General features: G+C 36.6%; 1 protein-coding gene across 1 annotated transcript in view; it reads left to right on the plus strand.

Annotated features, from left to right (window-relative positions):
- Faf1 (Fas associated factor 1) overlaps positions 1 to 23,103 on the plus strand; it is a 335,197-nt gene that overhangs the window by 60,170 nt on the left and 251,924 nt on the right. The window contains exons 3-4 of the mRNA XM_059254707.1: positions 11,682 to 11,728; positions 22,000 to 22,202. Of these exons, the coding sequence (XP_059110690.1) occupies positions 11,682 to 11,728; positions 22,000 to 22,202 (250 nt within the window). The remainder of the gene's footprint in view (positions 1 to 11,681; positions 11,729 to 21,999; positions 22,203 to 23,103) is intronic.

Below are 23,103 nucleotides of genomic sequence, written 5' to 3' on the forward strand. Positions count from 1 at the left end.
TTATTTTAGATACTGTAGAGTATCTTTAATTTGAACCAAGAGCTCACTTATTCAGCCAGTGTATCTCATCAGTGTGCTCTGGGGGCGTGAGGGAGGTCTTCTGTTTCTGCCTTTTAAGCACTGGGATTGCAGGTGTGCTAACATGCCATCCTGGTTATTTACATGAGTACCTGGAGACCTGAACCCTGATCCATATGCTTATATGGCAAGTGCCTTTACCCATTGAGTTATCTCCCCAGCCCTGGGGTTCTTTTTTTTTTTTTTTTCCCTGAGACAGGGTTTCTCTGTGTAGCTCTGGCTGTCCTGGAACTCTGTAGACCAGGCTGGCCTCAAACTCACAGAGATCCACCTGCCTTTGCCTCCCAAGTGCTGGGATTAAAGGCGTGTGCCACCACCGCCTGGCAATGGGGTCCTTATTTGTATAGCTCAATTTTTGACTTTGGATTTTTTTCTTTAGCTTAATATTAAAAGCCTTCTGCTGTTTATCCTGCCTGTAAGAATGACTTTTCTTATTTCATGGAGTGTGTAAATGAATTTACATATAATTCAATCAGTTAGTGTATAATCTTAAATATGCCATGTTTATTTCTATCTCTTAAGGCTTACTTTTGTTAAGTTTCCTGTGGGATTTCCCCTATATTCTCTCTTGCTTTTTAGGCCTTCGATGGGACAGCACATCCTGGCTGGAATACATGGCCTGGGTATAAAAGGGAAGAAAAGGAAGGGCTCTGGCTTTCCTACCCTTTTTAATGGCATTCTCCCAGTTCTTAAAGACTTTTTGTTAGGCTCCGTCTCTCAAAAATTTCACCACCTCCCTCACAACAATCCCAACCTTGGAACACATGGACCTTTGGGGAACATTCCAGATCCAAACTATCTACAGCACAACTTTTCTAAGATCACTTGTAGCTGACAGTACATTCCTTATACTACTAACTAACTACTAGTAACTATAGCACAACTTTTTTAAGATCACTTGTAGCTGAAACAGTACATTCCTTATACTACTTTTTTTTTTTAATACTTAGCAATCGATGCCTGTTCTCATACTCAGTACAGACAGATAGGCCAACACACAATTCGACATTAAAGAAAGTGTGTAATTGGGGCTGGGGAGGTAGCTCAGTTAGTATATATAGTACCTGCTGCACAAGCATAAAGACTTGAATTTGGATATACAGTACCCACATAAAAAGGATGGTATGGTGGCATGTTAGTAACGCTGCAGTCTGATGCCCTGGTTGAGATAGAGACCCTGTCTCAAAAAAAAAAAAAAAAAAGAGGTGAAGAATGATCGAAGAAAATGGACATTGACCACTGACCTCCACCACATGCGTGTGAGCATATTTTCATGGACACCTGTATACATGTGTACACATCATATGCTCTATATGTTCACAGAGAATAATAAAAAAAAGATATATGTAGTTGTTGAATGGATATAAGTGACCTGCAAATAGATTTGGTAAGCTTACACTGATTCATCAATACAGCTAGGGAAATGCATTATTTTATACCTTTGATCAATCTTTGACAATCAGCTGTATAGAAATTTTGTTTGTTTGTTTTTTCTGAGACAAGGTTTCTCTGTGTAGCTGTGGCTGTCCTGGAACTTGCTTTGTAGACCAGGCTAGCCTCAAACTCACAGAGAGATTGGCCTGCCCCTGTCTCCTGGGTGCTGGGATTAAAGGCGTGTACCACCACTGCCTGGCTTGATTTATGTATTTATTTTAACAAAGAGGTTTATTTTATTTCTCCTGATGTCAAAATTAAGGGTATCATTGTGCATTCCAGTAGCCTCTGAACTCAGAGATCTATGTTTTAGAAAACAGCAAATTCAGTAGCACTTTCATAATACTATTTTTGGATTTTGGAATTGTATTTCCCTAAGCAGTTGATTCACTATTATTGTAATGTTTTATTTTGTATGTTTATTGTATTATAGTTTGTTGCTACTGCGTTTTTTGTAGGTTATCAGTGTTTTATTTTTTGAGCAAGGAAATGAAATGAACTTTAAAAATATTTTGGCTTTTTTTTGAGACAAGGTCTTTCTCTATAGCCCTCACAGGCCTGGAACTTTATGTGTAGACCAGCCTGGCCCTGAACCCACAGTAGATCCTCCAGCTGTTGCCGCTCAAGTGCTAGGACTAACTGTAGGCCTGAGCTTCTGCACTTGGCTTACTTTCATTTTTCAGTCTGTTAAATTTTTGTTGATATCTGTTTTTTTTTTCTTTCTTCATCTTACATTTTTATTCATTTCTGAAGGGATTTTGTTTCTGTCTTCTTAAAGTACCACCAGCTTTTCATTTCTCTATCTTCACTGTTGCTAGGTTTTGAATTTCAGATTCACCTTATCTTTATCCTTATTTATCCTTTATTTATCTTTAAAATGCTTATTTGAAGCATTGATTTTGCAGTTTTTTTTGAGAGACTATACATTCAAAAAATAGTTCCCCACTTCCACAAATTTTATTTAAGTTCCCTCAGCAACCACCATGTGTAGATATTGTAATCAATTTTATGCTTTCATAATAAAGATTAGGAAATGAGCTTTAAGAAGTTAATTGATCTCATCTAAATTGTAGAGGTTACTCCTGAGATTTGAATTTAGGTCATCTTTCTAAAGTCTGCATTTCTTTCTCTGTATCTAAGTGGTGTTTCTCTTACTCTCTAAGATACTGCTATTGCTTAAGTCACAATTTGTATTATTGAAAGAATCTACTTAATCTGTCTTTTCTGTCACCTTTAGGTAAATCTCACTGTTGACAGAGTGATCTTTCTAAAAAGCCAATCTTTTCATTGATAGTATAAAAATGACAAAGAAAGTACTTTGAATGATATAGTTTCTATCTTTTATTTTTTAAATGCTTTGTATCTATGCAACTCACCAATCACATTGCAAAATTGAATTGCAGCTGCAGTCTGTCCTAACAGCATGTTCCAATACTCATTACTACCTGCTATAGTTTGGATACCCATCCTCCAGAGACATGTGTTCAAGGCTTAGTGATAATCTTGGGGCTATTGGGAAGTGGTAGAACCCTTATGTCACTAAAATCCTTACCCTGGGAGGAGTGTGAACAGTATCTCCCTTCCTTCCTCAGGTCTTAACGACAAACCACCAAGGTATGATTCTGTTAGTTCAACCTTGGGATCCAGTGAGCTTATTGGGCTTACTTAGAGAGCATAGGTGAGGACAAGAAAATGGGTGATTCCAAAGTAGCCACACTGGAAATCTTCACCCAGCATGGATGATGACCTCCCTAAAGCCACATAGAGCCCTCTTCCCCTGGTCTTCCTCAGCCTATGTATTCTGGCCCTGTCCACAGGGCCCCAAGGCCCTAAGGCCAACAAATGGATGAGAGGAGTGACTGGGTGGGTACTCAGGTTGAGGGCCAGTGATCCTCCCTGGTTCCATCCAAGGAAGGAATGTTAGCAGTTCACAGCTCTGTTTGTGATGTACCTCCCAAGTAAGCATCATCAATTCATGAAGATGGTACACCCTAAAAACAGGGTAACTGAGAAGCTGTTTGCAGTTGATATGTGCCGGGAAAGGAAAAGCCAGTTTTCTCCAATGGGAGTATAAACACTGGGTGTATAAACCATACTTTAGGGCAAACCCCATGCTCAGGAGTACTCCATGTGTGGTCCTGGTCGGGAGTCCCACCACCCATTATGTTTTGGCCTTTTTGTTTTTTCAGGGTTTTTTTTTTTGTTAGTTTGTTTTTTGATTTTTTTTTTGAGAGAAAGAATGAAAGTTGGGTGGTAGGGAGGTAGACAATGTCTAGGAGGAGTTGGGGGAAAAATAATATGAAGAAAATATATTTTATAAAAAATTTAAACACCAATACATTTAAAACAAACAAAACACAAGGGGGTGCCTAGCGGGAGGAAGTGAGGTCATTGGGAACATGTCCTTGAACATGGTATGTAGAACTGCCTTCCCTTTCCTTACTTTCTATTGACCATGAGGTGAGCAACCTGTTAGGACTTCAAAACAGAAGTCTTCCTGAGACCGTCCCAGGATGAATGTGTGTGTCTCCATCCTTCTGTTCCAGAACCATATTCCAACCTTGCTTGCTGTCTTCATGTCTTGCTATAATGTCATGGAATCAGTTTTCCCATAAAAATTGTGATTATTATGTTTGTTTTTCTTAGTCTCAGTATTGGGTTGGCAATTAAGGGACTGGATTTCTAGTTTTGGCAAAGCTGTTTATTTGCTGTGCTCTTTCAGGAAAGTCACTGCACCTTCCTGGGCCTTTGTGGTCTCATCCATTTAATAAAAATATTACTGTTTTTTTGATTCCTTATTCATATTTTGCAGAAACTCTGATTTTATGATTTCATATACAAAGTTTTTGAAAAGATAGGTGACACATTGGTAGTGATGTAACAGTTTCACTTTGACAAAATACTTGGTTTTGATCCTTGAACTACCAAAATCCTTGAAATTTCCTCAATCATGAAGGTATGAGATGACTTTTATCTAGTCTCCAGATAGCTTCAGGATTGACTTTGGCATAGTGTTGGAGGTTCTAGTCCATGATCAATTGGTCTTTTTCGTTTTGGACTTGCAGTGAGCAGTGCCTGATGGTTGGCTGAAGCACTAGGTAGAGGAATATTAGTTATGGAGCAAGCAAGAAAGAGAAAGTGATTGCGTCTCACATCTCCCTCCGGGGTGTGCCGTCCCATGACCTTAGGACCACCCGGCAAGTTTTGATCCTCAAGTGATTCTACTACTTCCCAATAAAAGCCTTTAACATGTGGGAACATCCAGTATGCAGACTGTGGTACCATTCTTCATTTTGTAACCTTGTAATTTCTTTCTAGCTACTGATAATGCTTTTTGTTTCAGGGCAGCACTTTCATTATTTTATTCACTGCTATATATAGCAAAAGCAGTTTGGCTCCTGAGTTTTAAACAACTGAAATGCTGGCTCTTAGTTAGGCAGTTGGCAGCTCAGTAGCAGGATACACTTGAGCTGCCCAAAATTAGATGGAACAAGTGGAACAGGAAAAATGAGAAGTCATGTGGGTAGTTTCTTGGTTTATTGATGTTTCCTCTCAGCAGTACAGACTGCTCGGGAAGAGAAATGTGCCCTTCGGTAGGGGTGTTGCCTTTGAAAGCCTTTGAAAGCCTTTAATCCTAAGCAGCAGTCTGTTTCCTACTCACTCTGGCAGACGAGCCTGCTTGTGTAATGTGTGGAGGACGGCAGCAGATGGGTGCTAGCAGTGTTGAGGTTAAATGCCAATGCTTAGTTAGGGGTTGAATCAGCTTACGGTGAACAGCCAGCACATTTGTTAGTAATCATAGTAGGTAATGCTGTGAGAGCAAAACTGTAAGATCTCATTGAACAAACAAAGACTAATGCTCTCTCCTTTTGTATGTTCTGGCTAAGCCAACATGAGCCATTTTTGTGGTCTGGTTCCATTATGCACTTTGATTTCAGGATACAGCCTCTTAGAGTAATACTCTTCCCTTTAAACCCTGCACCCACTCTTGTTACATTACATGAAATTTCACAAAAGTGGTTGTCAGTGCAAATTTTCTTATTATCTTAGTTTGCTTTCTGTTGTTGTGATAAACACCGTGACCAAAAGCAATTTGGGGAGCAAAGGGTTTATTTGGTTTACACATCCCAGTTGCAGTCCATTGTTGAGGGAAGCCAAGGCAGGAACTTGAGCAGAGACCATGGAGGAGTGCTGCTTACTGGCTTGTTTACCCTGCTTTCTTATATAGCCCACAATCTCCTGCCCAGAGGTAGCACCTATCCACAATGGACTGGGCCCTCCCACATCAATTATTTATTAAGAAAATGCACCAAAGGCTTGTCCACAGACCAGTCTCAATAGAGGTTTTCACTTCTTAATGACTTTCCCTTTTGTCAAGTTGACCAAAAAGCAAACAAATAGAAAAACCAGACAGACAAAAAAAACTAACCAGCACACCCATACTTATTGGCAGAGTATGAGTTCTAGGTACCCTACATATTCTTGCTGTAGATGCCATTCATTTTATTTTTTTCCTATTCTTTTAAGTTATAGAATCATTTTGTTGTGGTTTTAATTTATACTTCTCTTGTTAATAATGGGTATTTAATTCGTTCTAAGTGCCTATTCAGTTTTTTGTTTAAGTTTGTTTCTATTTTTTTTTTTCCTTTGAGTTAGGTGTTTGCCTGTTGATTCACAAGAGTTCTTTATATTTTCTGGATAAGAGCTCTTTGTTGTATGAGCAAAGAGCTCCCATTCTGTTCTGCTTTTTTGCTCTTTTAATGAAAATTTTTAATGAACAAGAATGAGTAATGTTATTATAGTTCAGTTGTAACTTTTTCCTCTGTTGATTTTGATTTTTGGGTTGTGTTATGAATGAAATCTCTGTCTACCCTGTGCACATGGAGATGTTTTGTATTTCTTTTTTTAGAAGCTTTATTGCTTTGCCTTTTATATTTAGAGTTGTAATTCATTGGGATCGATTAAAAATTTTTTTAGATTTATTTATGTGTATGGGTGTTTTGCCTGCATGTATGGTGCACCATGTGTTTGGTTGATGCCAGCAGAGATCAGAAGAGGGCATCAGATTCCCTGGAACTGGAGTTAAGGATAGTTATGAGCCACCATGTAGGTTCTGGGAACTGAACCCAGGTCCCCTGCAAGAGCAAGTGCTATTAAGCGCTGAACCATGTCTTCAGCCACAGAGGTTGATTTTGAATGTGGTATGGGATGGGCTGAAGTTTCTTGTTTTTTTTCTTTCTCCTGATAGTATTTAATTTGATTTGCTTTCAATTATTGAAAAGACCATTATTTTACTTATTCTTTGCAGTGATATCTTTGTTACAAATTGAGAACCTTAGCCGGTGGTGGTGGTGCACGCCTTTAATCCCAGCATTCAGGAGGCAGGGACAGGCGGATCTCTGTGAGTTTGAGGCCAGCCTGGGCTACAGAGTGAGTTCCAGGAAAGGCGCCAAAGCTACACAGAGAAACCCTGTCTCGAAAAACCCAAAACCCAAACCAAAACCAATAAATTGAGAATCCTTATATGTGTGCTTATTTTTGAACTCTCCACTCTTTTTTATTGGTTTGAGTATCATTGCTTCAATACCATCCTGTTTAGTTACTGTAGATTTAGAAATACCCTTGATAACCTAATAGTATAGGTCCTTGGCTTTATCATTTTTAAGGTGTTCTTGGCTCTTTTGCATATTTATTTATATTTACTATTAGGTCAGTAGTTTTCAGAGAAAATATAGTAGGATTATAATCAACATTGTTTCTAGAGAGGTTTAACTGAGGAGTGAAGACCCATTGAAGATGTGGGTAGCATCATGCCATGAATTGAGATCCATGATTGAATAAACAGGAATAAAGGAAGCCAGTTGAACATCAACAGGCATTTCCCTCTGCTTCCTGACTTAGAGGTACAATGTGACAAGCTGTCTAACTTTCCTGCTGCCATTCCTTCCCAGTCATGAAGGGCCGTGTCCCCAATCTGTGAGCCAAAATAAACCCTTCCTTTGAAGCTTCAGTTGCTTTTATATAGTATTTTGTCGCAGTAATAAGAAAAATAATACAGTTTCTAAAACCAGGCTTTTCTAAAACCAAGCTGTCTGCAATCTTATTTCTTTATAGTGGCCATCCTTTGCCTTCAAACATTTTGGTTACAGACTATACATACTATTATTAACCCCATTGAAGCAGAGAGGAACTAAGTAACTCTTAAAATCACATAGCTAGTAAACAATGGAGCTAGAATACAGTGAAGTTCTGGCTCTAGTAAGAGTATATTTTAAAGCAGGGGTTTATGAAAGATCTATGCATTTAGACATTCAGTAACTTTGGAAGTAATAGAGAGCTTATGGAAAAATACTCTGTATGGTATGGTGTACTAAAGATGTTTTTTATTGGTACCTAATATGTATGTTAAAAACTTTTCTTTAACACTGACTGTATCAAAAATCACTTGAACTTGTAAAAATGACTTCTGGGCTCCATTCCAAATAACCTCATTGGGAGCAGAACTTGCTATAGGAAACACATCTGGATTTCTAGTTTAGTGTGAGGCAGACATTATGTACTTCTGCATTGTTACAATAAAATAGATAATTTAAAAACAATTTAATTATTAATTAAAACTATTGAAAATGGATAATTATCATTGCTAACTTTTGTTAAGTACTTTGCCTTTTAAAATGTCATTTAATTCTTAATCAAATTAACCTGAACAAACTTCCATGTTCCTTATAACATTATTCACATTACTCAGGATATTGAAACAATCTAAACCAGACACAGAAAGATAAGCATCTCTTACATGTGGAATCTTAAAAAAGCTGAACTACTAGCAACAGGTTAGAATGGTGGTTGCCAATGATTACTTATCGCACATGGGAATGGATGTATTGACCAAAAAGCATAAACTTTCAGTTATACCATGAGTACATTCTAGAGAGCCAATACAAACCATGTAGTGTTATAGACAATAATGCCGCCTGTGTTGTTTACTTCTTCAAATTATTCTAAGACAGTAGATCGTAAGTGTCTTCTTCCCTTCTACCATGCACAAGCATGAGCGTGCAACACATACGGCAACTAATTAGAGTAATGGTGTATTAGTTCAGTTGTGATAATCATTATAATATATGTACATGTCAGGTCATCACATGCACTGCTTGAATATGTAATTTTTGTCAGTTTTACTTAAACATGACCAGTGATTAGTCATACATATATATATATATATATATATATATATATATATATACACACATACATACATACACATACATATATATATATATATTATAGAACCAGGGTTTGAAGATTTGCCTATTAGAATATGGGTATTTAACATTCAAAATACTACACTGTTGTGAAGCAGAGCTCCAGAAGCACCTTTTATCTTCCCATACTAGAACTGTAATACCTGTTAGGCAACAATTCTTTTTCTTCCCAAAGTTCCCAGCAACTACCATTCTGTTTGTCTATCAACTCTACTGTTTTTGTTAGGTGCCTAGTATGAATTGAGTTGTATATACATACAGTATTTGTTTTGTGTGTGTGTATGACTGACTTATTTCACCTAGTGTAATATTTTCGGTCTGTGCATATTATAACAGGAAAGACTTTTCTTCTTTTTTAAAAGCAAATAGTATTTTACTTACTGTATTAGCATGCTACATTGCATTTGCCCATTCATCCACTGATGAGCATTTTGGTTACTTTGCCTTTTCCTGCTGTGAATAGTGGGACTGAACATGGGTTCTCTTTGAGATTACTTTCAGTTCTTTTGGCTATCTATCTAAAGTAGGATTGCTACTTATCCCCCAAATACTTAAAGTGGATGACTTACAGCTATGGCAAAGTATTATGGCACTTTTGAAAAGGGAAAGGGTTTCACTTGACTCTGAATTTATGCTAGCTTCTGTGTGGAGAGATCAGGTGTATGGGCCAAGGCTGGAAACTATGGAAATGCAATTCCAGAGGGACTGTGATGGTGGTTTAGACCAGAGTGAGTAGAAGGTCAGTCAGAGTCTAAATTTTGGATATAAAGAAGAAAGTCTACAGAAAGATGCCATATTAAAATGTTTGAAAAGTAAAGGCTGGAGAGATGGCTCAGCAGTTTATAGTGTGCATGTTTTTAAGAAAACCCAAGTTCATTTCCCAGCATCTACATTGGGTAGCTCATAACTGCCTGTAACCCCAGCTCCAGGGAATCTGGCACCTCTGGCCTCTGTAGGTACCTACAATCATATGCACATATCCACCCTCTCATGCACACATGCATATACACAATTAAAAATAGTAAAAGATCTTTTAAAATATTTTAAAAATAGTAATTTAGAAGAAAAGTTTATAAGAATGAACTTAAATGTAATTGGTTGTTAGCAATAAATAACCTTTTATAGTTAGGAAAATTTAAAAATACTTAAGAAAAACGATTTTCTTTTCATTTCAGAAAGAATTAAATGTTACTAGGAGTCTTTTTGAGGACATATTGACTCACTGAAAAATTATTTAATTTTACTTATGTGTATGTGTGTGTTCTTGCTTTTATGTATGTGCACCACATTTGTACAGGACCCTCTGAGGCCAGATGAAGCTATTGGATCTCCTGGAACTGGAGTTATTAAAAGGGGTTGTGAGCTACCCAGTGTAGGTGTTAGAAACTGAACCTGGGTCCTTTACAAGACTATCAAGGACTCTTATTAACCACTGAGCTATCTTTTCAGCTGCCACATTAGTTTATAATTATAATCTCATATTCTATTTTAGACCTCTATTTTAGTGTGGACATTTATATCTACTCTTATTTCTTTAACTTGCCACTATGTAAGTAGGGAAATTTTCATCTCATTTTCTTTCTTATAGCTCGCTAGACTAACAGTATAAATGAGGCAGAAGCTAGAAATTGCCTACATCACAGCTATTGAGAGATAGACTTTAGAAGTTCACATTGATATAAATGATAATGCTACTATGGGGATAAGATTGTAATAAGAATACCTTTCTTCTTATGGCATAATCCATGAGAATAATAGGATTCTGCCTTATTCACAACTCTTGTGTTAGTGCCCAGACAGTTCTAGGTTATTAGCTAAAAATATTGTTGGCTAGGTTCATGCTAGATTGTATATAAGGGGTCAGTATAAATGAAAGGAAGGACATTTTTATTGTGTTGGAAGAATTGACATGATGGCAAGATGGGAATTGTGAATGCTAAAGTACTAATACCAGTGTGTTAAATATCTGTTGCTTACGTAATTTGAAATTATTTGAATTCTTACATATTGCATGGAAACAACTTGAAAAAAATGCATTGATTTCTGTACTTTCAGGATTTTCCAGAAATGGAAAAAAGTAGATAGTTGATGAAACAAAGCTAATACTGCAATAATTATTACTCTCTTTCATAAACTTTCCAAACATGGAATTTGCAAGATTTAGTTCTACCATTTAATTTGATCTGCTAATAATGCATATTGTCACATAGAAATACATTTATCATTTTTATTTTCAATAGATATTTGAATTTCTTTTCTATGTACTGATTGCATACTTGAAATGTATTAGTTTTAGCATTATTTTCATTTATATGCAATCAAACTAGAGACTCACCTTTTAACACCTCAGATTATACTTGAATCATTTGAATATAAAGTGGAATGTGTGGGAATGGGGAGGTAGAAAGCAGAAATTATCAGAAGTGTGAAGAAAAGAAGCTCACAGATTTGAAAGAACTTTTGAACAACCAGGCTATTAGGGAAGCCAGTAGACAGTTGGTCAAACATTTGACTTAGGAAAAATTACCTTTTGAGTAGTTTTGTTAGAAGAACATAGTATTGATTGGTCAATTTCAATTCACTCAAGGTCCATACTCCTTGGAGACTCTGATTGGTTTATGCAGTGCCATCATTATTGACATAGTTCCAACAGCATTATGGACACGAATAATTCTCCAAAGGAAAAATAAGAGTCTTAATGAAAAGCTTTCTAAATACTATATTTTATTACGGTAAGGTAGAAGCACTTAACAGAAGATGCTTTTTATTGCTAAGAGAACATTCAGTATTTTGTTTAAATAAATATTTCAAGTGTATTTACTTTTTTTAAATGGCATTCTTCATTTTGTTAGCTCAGTTACCTATTTTGTTAAATTCTGTCCCCCCCTTTTTTTCCCGTTTCAGGCAGCTATCAATGGTGTAATACCCCAGGAAAATGGCATTCTACAAAGGTATGTTACAAAGCACTTAATGATTTGATGACAGTTTATCAAAATGAAGAAGAAAAATTTACCAATTTTGGGAGTTCACTCTTTATAAAAAGATTTATGCTTAATTTATGTGTATGAATGCTTTTGCTTGCATGCATGTAAGTGTAGCATTTGCATGCAGTGCCTGCAGAGGCAGGCCAGAAGACAGCATAGGGTACTGTGGAACAGGAACTGAAGTTTCAGGTAGTTGTACGTTGTCATTTGAGTCCTGGGAACCAAATGTGGGTCTTCTGCAAGAGCAGCTGTCTCTTAAGTGCTGAGCCAACTCCATAATGCTAGCTCCTGGGCTCACCTTTTAGTGGAGCTTTAAACTTTAGGTCAGTAAGTTCATTTAAAACAGGCGTTGTTCTTTTATATCATCTGTTAATTAGTTCTCTGAAGTTAGTTATTTCTCTAAAATTTTCAACCAGTCCTCTGCCCTTCTTCTTTGGAACAGGGTCTTGTATATACCTGTCTTGTCTTGAGCTCCCTGTGTAGCTATATCTGGTCTTAAATCACTCTTTCTCCTGCTTCTGTGTCCCAAGTGCTGGTAGTACAGACACGGGAAGTCTTATTTTTACTAGAAAATCTATATTTTTTTGCCAGTTGGAGAATATAAACTTTTAGAGTTATTTGGTGATTTTTATTTTTTCTGAAATCATCTTTTTAGTCTTAAGATGGAAGGAACTGAAAACAAGACATGGCACAATAGCTTCAGAGTATGGTTGTCACCTGACAATTGAGGCTTTCTAACTCAGGACAACTTGTAACAGTTTCAGTACCTCTTTAATAATAACACATCCCAGAGCACAGAACTATTACTGTATCTGAACTGTTAACATGTTTTATTGGCTTTGTGTCTTTGTTACAGGTAAAATTGGAAGATGATCCTAAGAGAGAATTATAATATTTAAAACATGCTTAAAAAGAAGTGGGTGATTTTTTTTTTCTTTTTTCCCTTTGAAAGTGGGAGATTTCTGGATTAAAATAACACAGTTTAAAGTCAGAGGAGATAAAACAATTTTCCCTTCCAAGCATAGTTTAATTTTTTTGATATTTGCCCCTTCTGTTCTTTTAGTTTAGACTCTTGGCTTGAGTTTTGGTGCCTGGGACTTCTAAGTCACGGAAGCATGCTCTGCTAAGTGCGGATGAGGCAAGCAGAAATGGTGGACTAGGAATAAAGTTGTGGAGAGGAAGAAAAGCACTGTTGTAACAGCATAAAAAATTCAACCTGATTTGCAAAATTGTGCTATATTTGGTAGGAAACTGTATTTAGGATGGAAGCAAAAATCTGCTTGTTGCCTATACCACTTTTAATGATTTAATGGAAAGCTATTTTCCAATTCACCCTTAAAATTTGTCACATATTTGATCCAGAGTAAATATGGCTGATATCCAGAGTCTGTACCACAGCTTTTTTGGTTTTGGTTGGAAGGGTGATTTAAAAGCATTCAGTTAGCTCTATTGAAGCTCTTGTCCCAGAAAAGCAAACCAGTTAATTACAGGAACTTCCTTCATGTTCACTTATTTTTTTTTTAAATATTTTGTGGTCTAAGTCTGATATTCTTTTTTTTAAATTAATTAATTAATTAATTAATTAACTTTTCTATTGTCAACTTGATACAGTATAAATTCTTATAAGCCATAGTCATCCTAGGCTCCCCCATGCTATATATATAGCCTCATGGTTCTGTGGGTTGCAGTCTGATTGTTCACTTTTATAAATTTGGTTTAGAAAGTTGTAGACTACTGAGTAGCACTCCAGTGTCATCTTGACTAAGTGCTGTTACCACATTCTGTGCCACTGTTTCCTCAGTGAGCGCTGAAGATGACATACTGGACTTCATAGCATTGCTGTGGTAACTGCAGACATCCTTTTTCCCTGTAAGCCTTCCACCTCTCTTGTTACAGATGACGTTTTTTGCTTTTTTTTTTTTTTTGTGATGAGAAATTTAGTATCCTCTAGTAAATACAATAGTATTTAGGGTCTAAATTTGATCAGAGTTGGGTTTTATTAGCTTTCTTTGCTTCTTTCTGAAGAATGAATCATGCCTGTGTAAGAAAGTAAGTTGTGTCTAATAAATTTCTCAACTGTTTCCTTCCTGTGTTCTTTAGTTTTAAAATCACTGTGAATTTACATAACTGAAAATAGCTCTTGTGTGTCTTATTTTCAAAGGAAAATAAAAGAGCCCTTCTTGAATTCTTCCATAGTTAGCACTAAAAGCAGAAGACACATTGCTAGATATGCATGTAGTCACTTAAAAGGGTTTTGTATCCTTGATTTAAGGTAAACATAGCTTATATAGAACTGACTCTTAGTTTATACTTTAACAGAAGAGCAAAATCAAATAGTTTAGTATTTCTATGCATCTCAGGTTTATATCTCTTGCTGAGATAAAATATCCCAACCAAAAGAACTTACGGGAGAAAGGGCTTATTAGCTCACTTCTATCCTCGCACATCAGTTAACATAATCAAGATAGTCCCTCACAGCAATGCCCACAGGCCAACCTGATCTAGACAGTTTCTTAATGAACATTCTTTTCCAGGTGATTCTAGATCATGTCAAGTTGATAATTAAAGATAACCATCACATTATCTATTCTATTTATATATATTGAAATTTGTATATTATAAGATACTATCATGAGATACAGAAGTTTTGATAGTAAATAGTTGCTGGACACTGGTAGATGTAATTCTTTTGGCCAGAGGTTATAAAACTTTTTGGAGTTTTATTCTTGGAACCCTCATAGTGGAAAGAGAGGACCAGCTTCCACAGTTTGTCCACTGACCTCCACTTGATCTGTTGGATACACGCACGCACGCATGCACGCATGCTCGCTCGTTCGCTCACTCACTCAATCAATAACACTTAAAAATTAGAAAGGGAAATTTAAAAAAAAGTTATGCCCTTTCTTTATTGTTCTTTTTTCTGGAAGATCAGTAAGCATGATCTGTCATAACTTGTGTTTTAAGATACTTTCCTTTGGGTAAGAAAGTTGAAATTCAGCACATGTATATAATATCTTTGTCTCCCAAATTTATTTTTACAGTCATTTTAGTTAGATACTAATAAAGATAGAAACTTTTATCCCTGATTCATAGTTAAGGCTAGTAAGTGACTTGACCCAGATGGTTCAGAATGATGTTGCTGGAGTAGGGAGTATCTTCTGGTTCAGCATGTCCTTTGACCTTTCTTCTTGGACTGTCTCAATAGGGTAACATACAGATACCACAGTGTGTTTTTAATGATTGTGACTTATGCAGTCACTCATTCTCTTGTAAGTGAACATCAAGTTTGTACATGGATATCAGGTATTCTAAATAGTTCATTGAGAATGTTGTGCAGTACCTCATATGCTATTTCCAGAGACAATTTTTTTTTTTTTACTTACACTAGGGAAGAGCATTTATTTATCAGTTACTTATTTCATGACCCATAAAAGTATGTAGTATACTCATTGTTTATTGCTTAGCATAATCACATTTAGGAAAGACAGGTTTATTTTCAAATCTTGAGTGTTACTCTTTTAGAATATATAATGTTAAACCTTCAGAATGTGTAAGTGCCCAGGTATTCTGGTTTAGTAAAATGTCCATTAAAACAATCTGAATTGATTTATAAATTTGTCTTGAAAATAAATGTGGTTTTATTTGAGAGGTGTACCTAGAGACTTTGCCATGGATTGAACTTCTGAAAGTTGGAATAATAAGCAAATGCAGAGTTCCTATTAGCCTTTTCCTTACTACCTCCTGGAGCCTGAGTGTTTTGTAGAGAAAGCTGAGCACTCCTCTGGCTGAGATTTAGACCTGAAATAGATCCCCCCCCATCAATGTCTCTTAAAAATGATCTTCTTTGTTTCAACCATATTTTATTTTATGTATAACTATATTTTACATATTTAGTAATACTATAACAATGATTGATATAGTTGTAAGCAGTAGAATAAGGGGAAATTTTCAGGTTCTAAAACCTCTCCCCCAAGAACACATTAAAAAGAAAACCTTTCTCTAAATGGGTCAATGTGACAAACATATTCAGTGACTGGTCATGTCCAATTCCTCTTGTGCTATCAATCAATGGAGTTAAAAAAGAAAGCCCAACTTTCACAATTCTTGCCTCAAAAACATATATTCAATTCTTTTGGGAGGCAAAGATGGTTCTTGCTTCTTCAATACACAGAAAGCTGAATTTACCTATCAGCTATTAAAAAAACAAAACTATGATGGAGTCAAAACTGGAAAAAATACTAGCTTTTTATACTTTCATGATTCATGGATCTTTTTGCCTATTCTCATTCTTCCTCATTACCTAATATTGTCTTTTCTTTTTCTCCTTTCTAAATTTTTAGGCTTTACCCACGCTTCCACCTTTTTCTAGTGCCTTTATTATTTTTTTAAAATAATTTTTGATTAGAAAAGTATAGTGGTCTCAAAAAACCAACCAACCAACCAACCAACCAAATCCTCCCTCAAACCAAAAGAACCCAAAAAGGAAAAGTATAGTGGAGGAAGTCAAATGATATGTTGGTTATTTTAAAAATGAAAGAAAAATATTTTTGAGACATGTTTATTAAGGATCAATAACCAAAAATACTGGATGGAGGATTTCAACTATGTAAAATTGAAAGAGTTTCATGGAGGGAATCAATTATAAAGATGGGGAGGAGGTTGAAAGAGCAAAACAGTAGATACTAAGATAAAATAGAGTGAAAAATAGTGTGAATGAGAAGAAACACAAAGGGGCTGGGGAAGCAAACAGCTGGGAACCTACCTGAAGGTGGAAGAGAGAACTGATTGTACAGAGTGTCTTCTGACCTCCACACAGGCACTGTGGCATGTGTGTCTACACAAACACATGCACACTGTGTGGATACTATTGTTTGCTAACTTGGTACTTGGAAAGCAAGCCTCTGGGTACACCTTTGATTATCTCCATTGAGTTTAGCCTCTGAGAATTTCTGTAGGATATTATTTTGATTATATTAAATGATCTAAGAAGATCCAGTCTAAAAATGAGCAGCACTGTTCCCTAGGAGGAGGATTCTGAACTGTGTAAGAGCAGTGAAGGTGAGCTGTGCATAGGAATGCATGCTTAATTTATTGTTCTCTGTTCTGTATTATGGATGTAATAGGAATAGTTCCCTCAGGCTCCTGCTGCCTTGACTTCCTTGCTGTGATAGCCTGCAGCTTGGACCTAGGAGCTAAAATAAGCCCTTTCTCCCTTAAATTGTGCTTGTCAGGGTATTTTATCACAGCAGCAGCAAAGACGCTAACACACTCCCATGTACAATTAAAAAATTAAGAACACAAAAAAAACTGACTTTTGTGAATGATATTACAATAAAGTGAGTAGTATTATTGGTATACTTGCTGCTGGTAGGTTCTTATTGATAGCATTAATATTCAGACTGAAAGAAGAATGTGTGGATGCGTGTGCGCACACATGTGCTTGGGCTACTAAAGGCCTGAATTCTGTTAATGGTCATAAAACTGTAGTTGCTGTTATTAGTTTTTTTTCTTTTCCTTTAGTCTGTGTTCCTTATTTTTAGCCAACATCATTAGTTTTTAGTATTTTTTTTACCTGGTAGAACATCACAAACCTTCATTTTTGAAAAATCAATATCCTTAATGAATCTGTTTTTTATTAGTTGTAAATTTCCAGTAACTCTTAACTGGACATAGTCCACGAAGTCTTTTGGGCTGCAAACAGCATCAGCTGTGTAATACTAACCCAAGGATTTTTCCCTTGGTAATCAGGATTGGTAATAGTGATAACTCTAGCTAATACCTCTCCATTACTGGTGGTTCAGTACCAGCTGATATTCTGAATTTCTGATTCAGTAGAAGTGTTATGAAAACATTATATACCTCTGAGATCTGCAATCTCTGAATCACCATTGTCCAAATTGCAGAAAACAAAAATTTACTGGACATAGTCAAATAACTACAACCACTGCTCAGTTCCTATAACATTTTCTGGTAGTTTGATAAGTATGGTATTTTTGTCACTAATATAAAGAATATGCCATATTCTTTAAGAGGGAGCCTTCAATTTGAAGGTCATATCTTGTATCCTCTATCAATTGAGTGTTTAGAAAGTCACTGTTCTTTTAAGCTAACTAAGAGAAGACAATCGCATTCATACATGAGCTCATTGCTGCAATTCCTCTGCTGTGGAAATGAGTTCCTTAGACATACTGTATGTGGGAAACCATAGATAGATAAAGTGTTTCCTAAACTTATAAATGGTGATACTGGAACCATCATTGACATCAAGGAAGACAATTTATATTACTTTTTTTTTTTTTTGAGACATGCTGTGGGATGTTCTGTATGTCAAATGTGTTGCTCTGATTGATTATTAATAAAACACTGATTGGCCAGTAGCCAGGCAGGAAGTATAGGCAGGACAAACAGAGAAGAGAATTCTGGGAAGTGGAAGGCTGAGAGGCAGAGAGATGCTGCCAGCCTCTGCCATGACAAGGAACATGTAAAGATACCGGTAAGCCACAAGCCATGTGGCAACTTATAGATTAGTAGAAACGGGTTAATTTAAGATATAAGAACAGTTAGCAAGAATCCTACCACGGCCATACAGTTTATAAGTAATATAAGCTTCTGAGTGATTATTTTATAAGTGGGCTGTGGACTGCCGGGGCTTGGTGGGACCCGGAGAGAAAACTCTCTAGCTAGAGAGACAGGGTTTCTCTGTGTTGTTTTCATGCCTGTCCTGGATCTCACTCTGTAGACCATACTGGCCTCGAACTCACAGAGATCCGCCTGGCTCTGCCTCTCGAGTGCTGGGATTAAAGGCGTGCGCCACTGCCTCCCGGCAACAATTTATATTCCAAAGAGTCTTTTTCATTGAAGACAGATGTTACCTATTACTAATCAGTTATAAGATTCTTGTGTATTATGGCCTTGATATTAGTCTCTTCTCTCCAGGTTCAGCTTTAGCTATGCTCACACTTTACTACCCTTCTTGGCATGACCTCATTATATATGAGTAACCCCAGACAGAAAGTGGAAAAGAGCTAATTAACCAGTGTCTTGTCACTGTATTAAGAGCCTTTTCTTCAGCGAGTAGGATGTGAAGAACATTCACCTTAGAATCAAATATTTTCATGTTCTTGACAAAACATTAACCTCATATTGCACATGATTCAACAAAGATTTGTATGTTAGGTTATCTCTGAGTGGCTAACCTGTGAGCAGCCTCAACTTTTACACATTGGCACCCTTTCTGTCACTGCAGCTTTTCACATGTATCTTTTATTCAGAGTGTAGTGTTGTAGCAGTCTGGTTTTGTTTTGCTCCAGTATGTTTTATGTGTCTAATTTTTCTCCTTCCAGTCTAAGTGATTTCTTTCCCTGTTAATTAGTTGTGGATGGAAAATGCAAAGCATAGCAGTAGGCCTTTGGCTTGTTTTTTACTATTGGACTCTAGAAACATCACCAAGGTGGAAGGACTGATTTTTTTTTCCCCTCCCCTCAAATACTGAGGATTGAACCTAGGACCTCTTGCATGAGACATGTGCTCCATCACTGAGCTGTATATACTTGCTCTTGCTCACTTCCTTCATTTTTGTAATGCATGTATCTTTTGATCTCCAGCACCTGTGTGTTGGATCAGAATTTTGAGTTACCAGCAGTTCTGTTCTTTAGGTCATTACTCACTATCAACAGTGCAATGCTGTTCTGTATACTGTTTAGGTTACTAGAAGCTCTTCAGAACTGACTGTTATGACAGTGAGCGGGATAATTGATGTAAATTTTAGGAAAATGAGGTACAGGTACTGTGTACTCTATACTTGTCATGGTGCTTTGCAAATTAATCATAGAGAATAAAAATATATGCACAATTATTTGTTAATAGCTTTAGGTTGTCTACAAGTTGCACACACACACACATACACACACACACACTTTTTTTTTTTTTTTTAATCTTGAGGACTTACTAGACTTCTAAGAGAAAAGCAACAGTATAGGTAATCAAGCTGCCTAGAGGAAGCTTGCCTCAGGTGCTGAGAAGAGGAAGAGAAAAAGCTATGACTTTTGTAATGGAGGTTATCAGATGGTTCACCTACCCTTTCACTTGGTGGAAGAGGGAGGGGGACTTCAGAGAAAAAGTAGGAAAGCCAGAGCTATCTCTACCCAGTTACGTGTATCTATCCATTGTAGCACACTTGTTTCTTTCACTCTTTGAGACTCATAATATGCTAGGCAGATTTGGACATCACACCCTTACTATGTGCATATTTTTTTGAGAATAATATTTTTTTCCAGTCTGTGAGCAGACTGTTAGAGGTATTTACAGCTACTCAAGCTAAATTGTTGTTTTTCCTTATGCAAATTATTTGAGTTTAACATACTTAATATTATTTCTATCCCCAGGATTTAGCTGATAGAATTTTCAAAGTTACAGTTGCTTTGGATATAAATAATCTCTCAGTTAAAACCCTTTACTTGTTCCTTTAGAGTATGTGTAGATCTGATTTTAGAGGCAACAAGGGACTTTAAGGGTTTTTGTTGGAAATAGGACTTCCTTTTCAAGATAACTGCCCAAAGGAAGAGACTTACAAGAAATTCCAAGCAGTTAGAAGTTATTTGGTGCACTGTGTTGTGGCAGGATGTCTAGGAAGAGTCCTAATGGGGGCCCAAACATCGAATGTGTACTGGAGAACAGGGGCCTCGAACCAGACCAATGACTCTTTGCAGTGAATGCTTGCAAGTAGAGATGTATGGATTAAGGAGTATATGGTGTGACTTGTTGGGTCACACTACAGCTTCCATGATGAGATTTTTAATTCCTTTCCCCCCTTTTTAGTTTTTCTTATGTTATTTTCTTCATTTTTTTTTCTCTTGAATTTTGTTTTATTTGAGATGGGAGGATGGGTGGGCTGCAGGAGCGGAGGGATGGGAAATGAATAGAATCAAGATACATGATGTGAAAATACATAAAATAAATAAATTAATAAAAAAAGAAGTTATTTGGTCTTCTTAGTCATGGGAGTATGAGCATAAAAGAGACTCAGATTTCAGGGTTTAAGATTCTTTTATATGAGTCTGCAAGGTATCTTTATTCTATTTTTTGGGTTCTCATTCTTTCTAAAATAGTACCTTAGCTTTCACAAGAGATTTAGAAAATATGCATGTTCAACTTCCACTGTAATTCTGTAGTTTCCCAAATTAATTGAACTCATTCTCAGCAAGGTCATACCTGTTATTAGAAGAAATAATAAACTCTTTATAAAGGGCCATATTCAGAACTTTGTACTTTTATGACTTCAGCGGAACACTAAAAACTGAGGTTGCCGTTTTCCTCTGTAACCTCTTCAATAGAGTCAGAAGGAGCACTCTTACAGTCCTTGTTGTTAGCTCTCCCAGAGTTCGTCATCGATTTCATCACCTTAGTCAGTTTTTGTTAAGAAAGAAAAGATTGAACAAATTAAAATTATATACTAAAGTGACAAAGATATTATAAAGGAAGTCAGGGGGTAATCTCTAGAGTAAAACTGAGTAGATTTTGCACACATAGGGAGAAATATGTCCCCTCTATTTTGTAAGAGGAAAGAGTGAAAACATGTATGTGGGTTAGATTGGGGATTCAGTATTAAGAAAAGTCTCTTTGATGGCTTCTATTTTCTTAACAAAAATTCATCTTTTAAAATTAGGAGTGAGGAAGAAAAATTAAAATTTAAAGAAGTTTCAAAGTAGTTTTTTTGTTGAAAATAGAAGTAGCAAGTCAAATAATGATTTATTGAGAGTGACTAGAAAGTACACTTAAATATTTGAAAAAAGTGTGTGTGTGTGTGTGTGTGTGTGTGTGTGTGTGTAGACCAAAGGACAACTTGGAGGAGTTGGTTCTCTTCTTCTATCATATGTTCTTGGGATGAAACAGTTCATCAGGTCTGATATCAAGAGCTCCTTCCTACCCACTGAGCCATCTCACCAGCCTAAGACACTTTTTAATTCTCATTTTAAAATGATGTTTGACTAACATGGCAACATAAGGCAAAAATCCAGTTGTAAATGATATAAGGTATTAGTTAGAGTAGATAGGTGAGGATGGGAGAGAAAACAATGTGACTGTTGGCCATTGCTAAGGATTTATTAGAAGAAATAGAACTTGGCTTTACCACAAGTGTAGGCAAATTGATAGGAAGAACATGCAAGCCAGTGGAGAAGATCCTTGATGGCATTGTGTAATGAACTAGTGATAATTTTTCTTTCCTGTCAACATTTTAGTGACTTTGGAGGTGAGACCATGCCAGGACCCACGTTTGATCCAGCAAGTCACCCTGCTCCAGCTCCAACCCCCTCCTCGTCAGCGTTCCGACCTGTAATGCCATCCAGGCAGATTGTGGAAAGGCAGCCTCGAATGCTGGACTTCAGAGTGGAGTACAGAGATAGGAACGTTGATGTGGTGCTTGAAGACAGCTGTACTGTTGGTAAGAATTACCTTCAGAAAGCCTTCATAAGTGAATCATACAGTAGGCAAATGCCAAGTTTACATAGTTATTTTCTTTTGAGTTGACTATCAACAAGAAGGGGGAAAAAAAAAGCACATTGAATTGAATACTTTCTCGTATAGGTTATTATTGTACTCTAATTTGAATATATATTGTGGTGAGATTAAGTTCAAGAATAATTTTTTTTTTTTTTGGTTTTTCGAGACAGGGTTTCTTTGTGTAGCTTTGCGCCTTTTCCTGGAACTCGCTTTGGAGACCAGGCTGGCCTCGAACTCACCAAGATCCGCCTGCCTCTGCCTCCTGAGTGCTGGGATTAAAGGCATGCGCCACCACCGCCCAGCTAAGAGTAATTTTTGATATACTATTTTAACTCCCTTTCATTGTGTGTTTTTGCCAATACAAAGCATTACTCTAAGGCACTGTACATACTTGACAAGCACTTAACTGCCAAGCTACATTCACAGTTCTGTAGATACACTGTTTTAGGATTGCTGTAAACTAAACACCTAGGAGCTTCAAAAAATATTGTAATTATTGAGTACATTGCATACCAATCCTGCAACTAAAGCATACTCATTTTTATTCTGTTGTATCTGTTTTGTACTGCTACAATTAGATAAGCATAATTAATTTTTGTGAAGAACGTTAAAATTAATTTTTTCATATTTCTGCTGGGAAGTCTTAAGATTAAGGCACTGGTGGGTTCACAGTTTAGTGATGCCTTCTGTCTGCTTCTAGGATGGAACTTTATGTATTCTCTGGAGGTGATGAGTACCATGACCTTACATCACAGAAGGCAGAAAAGGCAAAAGGAATGGAGTGTCTTTGTTAAGCACTTTAATAATAATCTCTTTCACAGAAGTGGGGCCTTTGTTGACTA

The sequence above is a fragment of the Peromyscus eremicus genome, chromosome 2 (assembly GCF_949786415.1).
Source record: "Peromyscus eremicus chromosome 2, PerEre_H2_v1, whole genome shotgun sequence".
NCBI lineage: Eukaryota > Metazoa > Chordata > Mammalia > Rodentia > Cricetidae > Peromyscus > Peromyscus eremicus.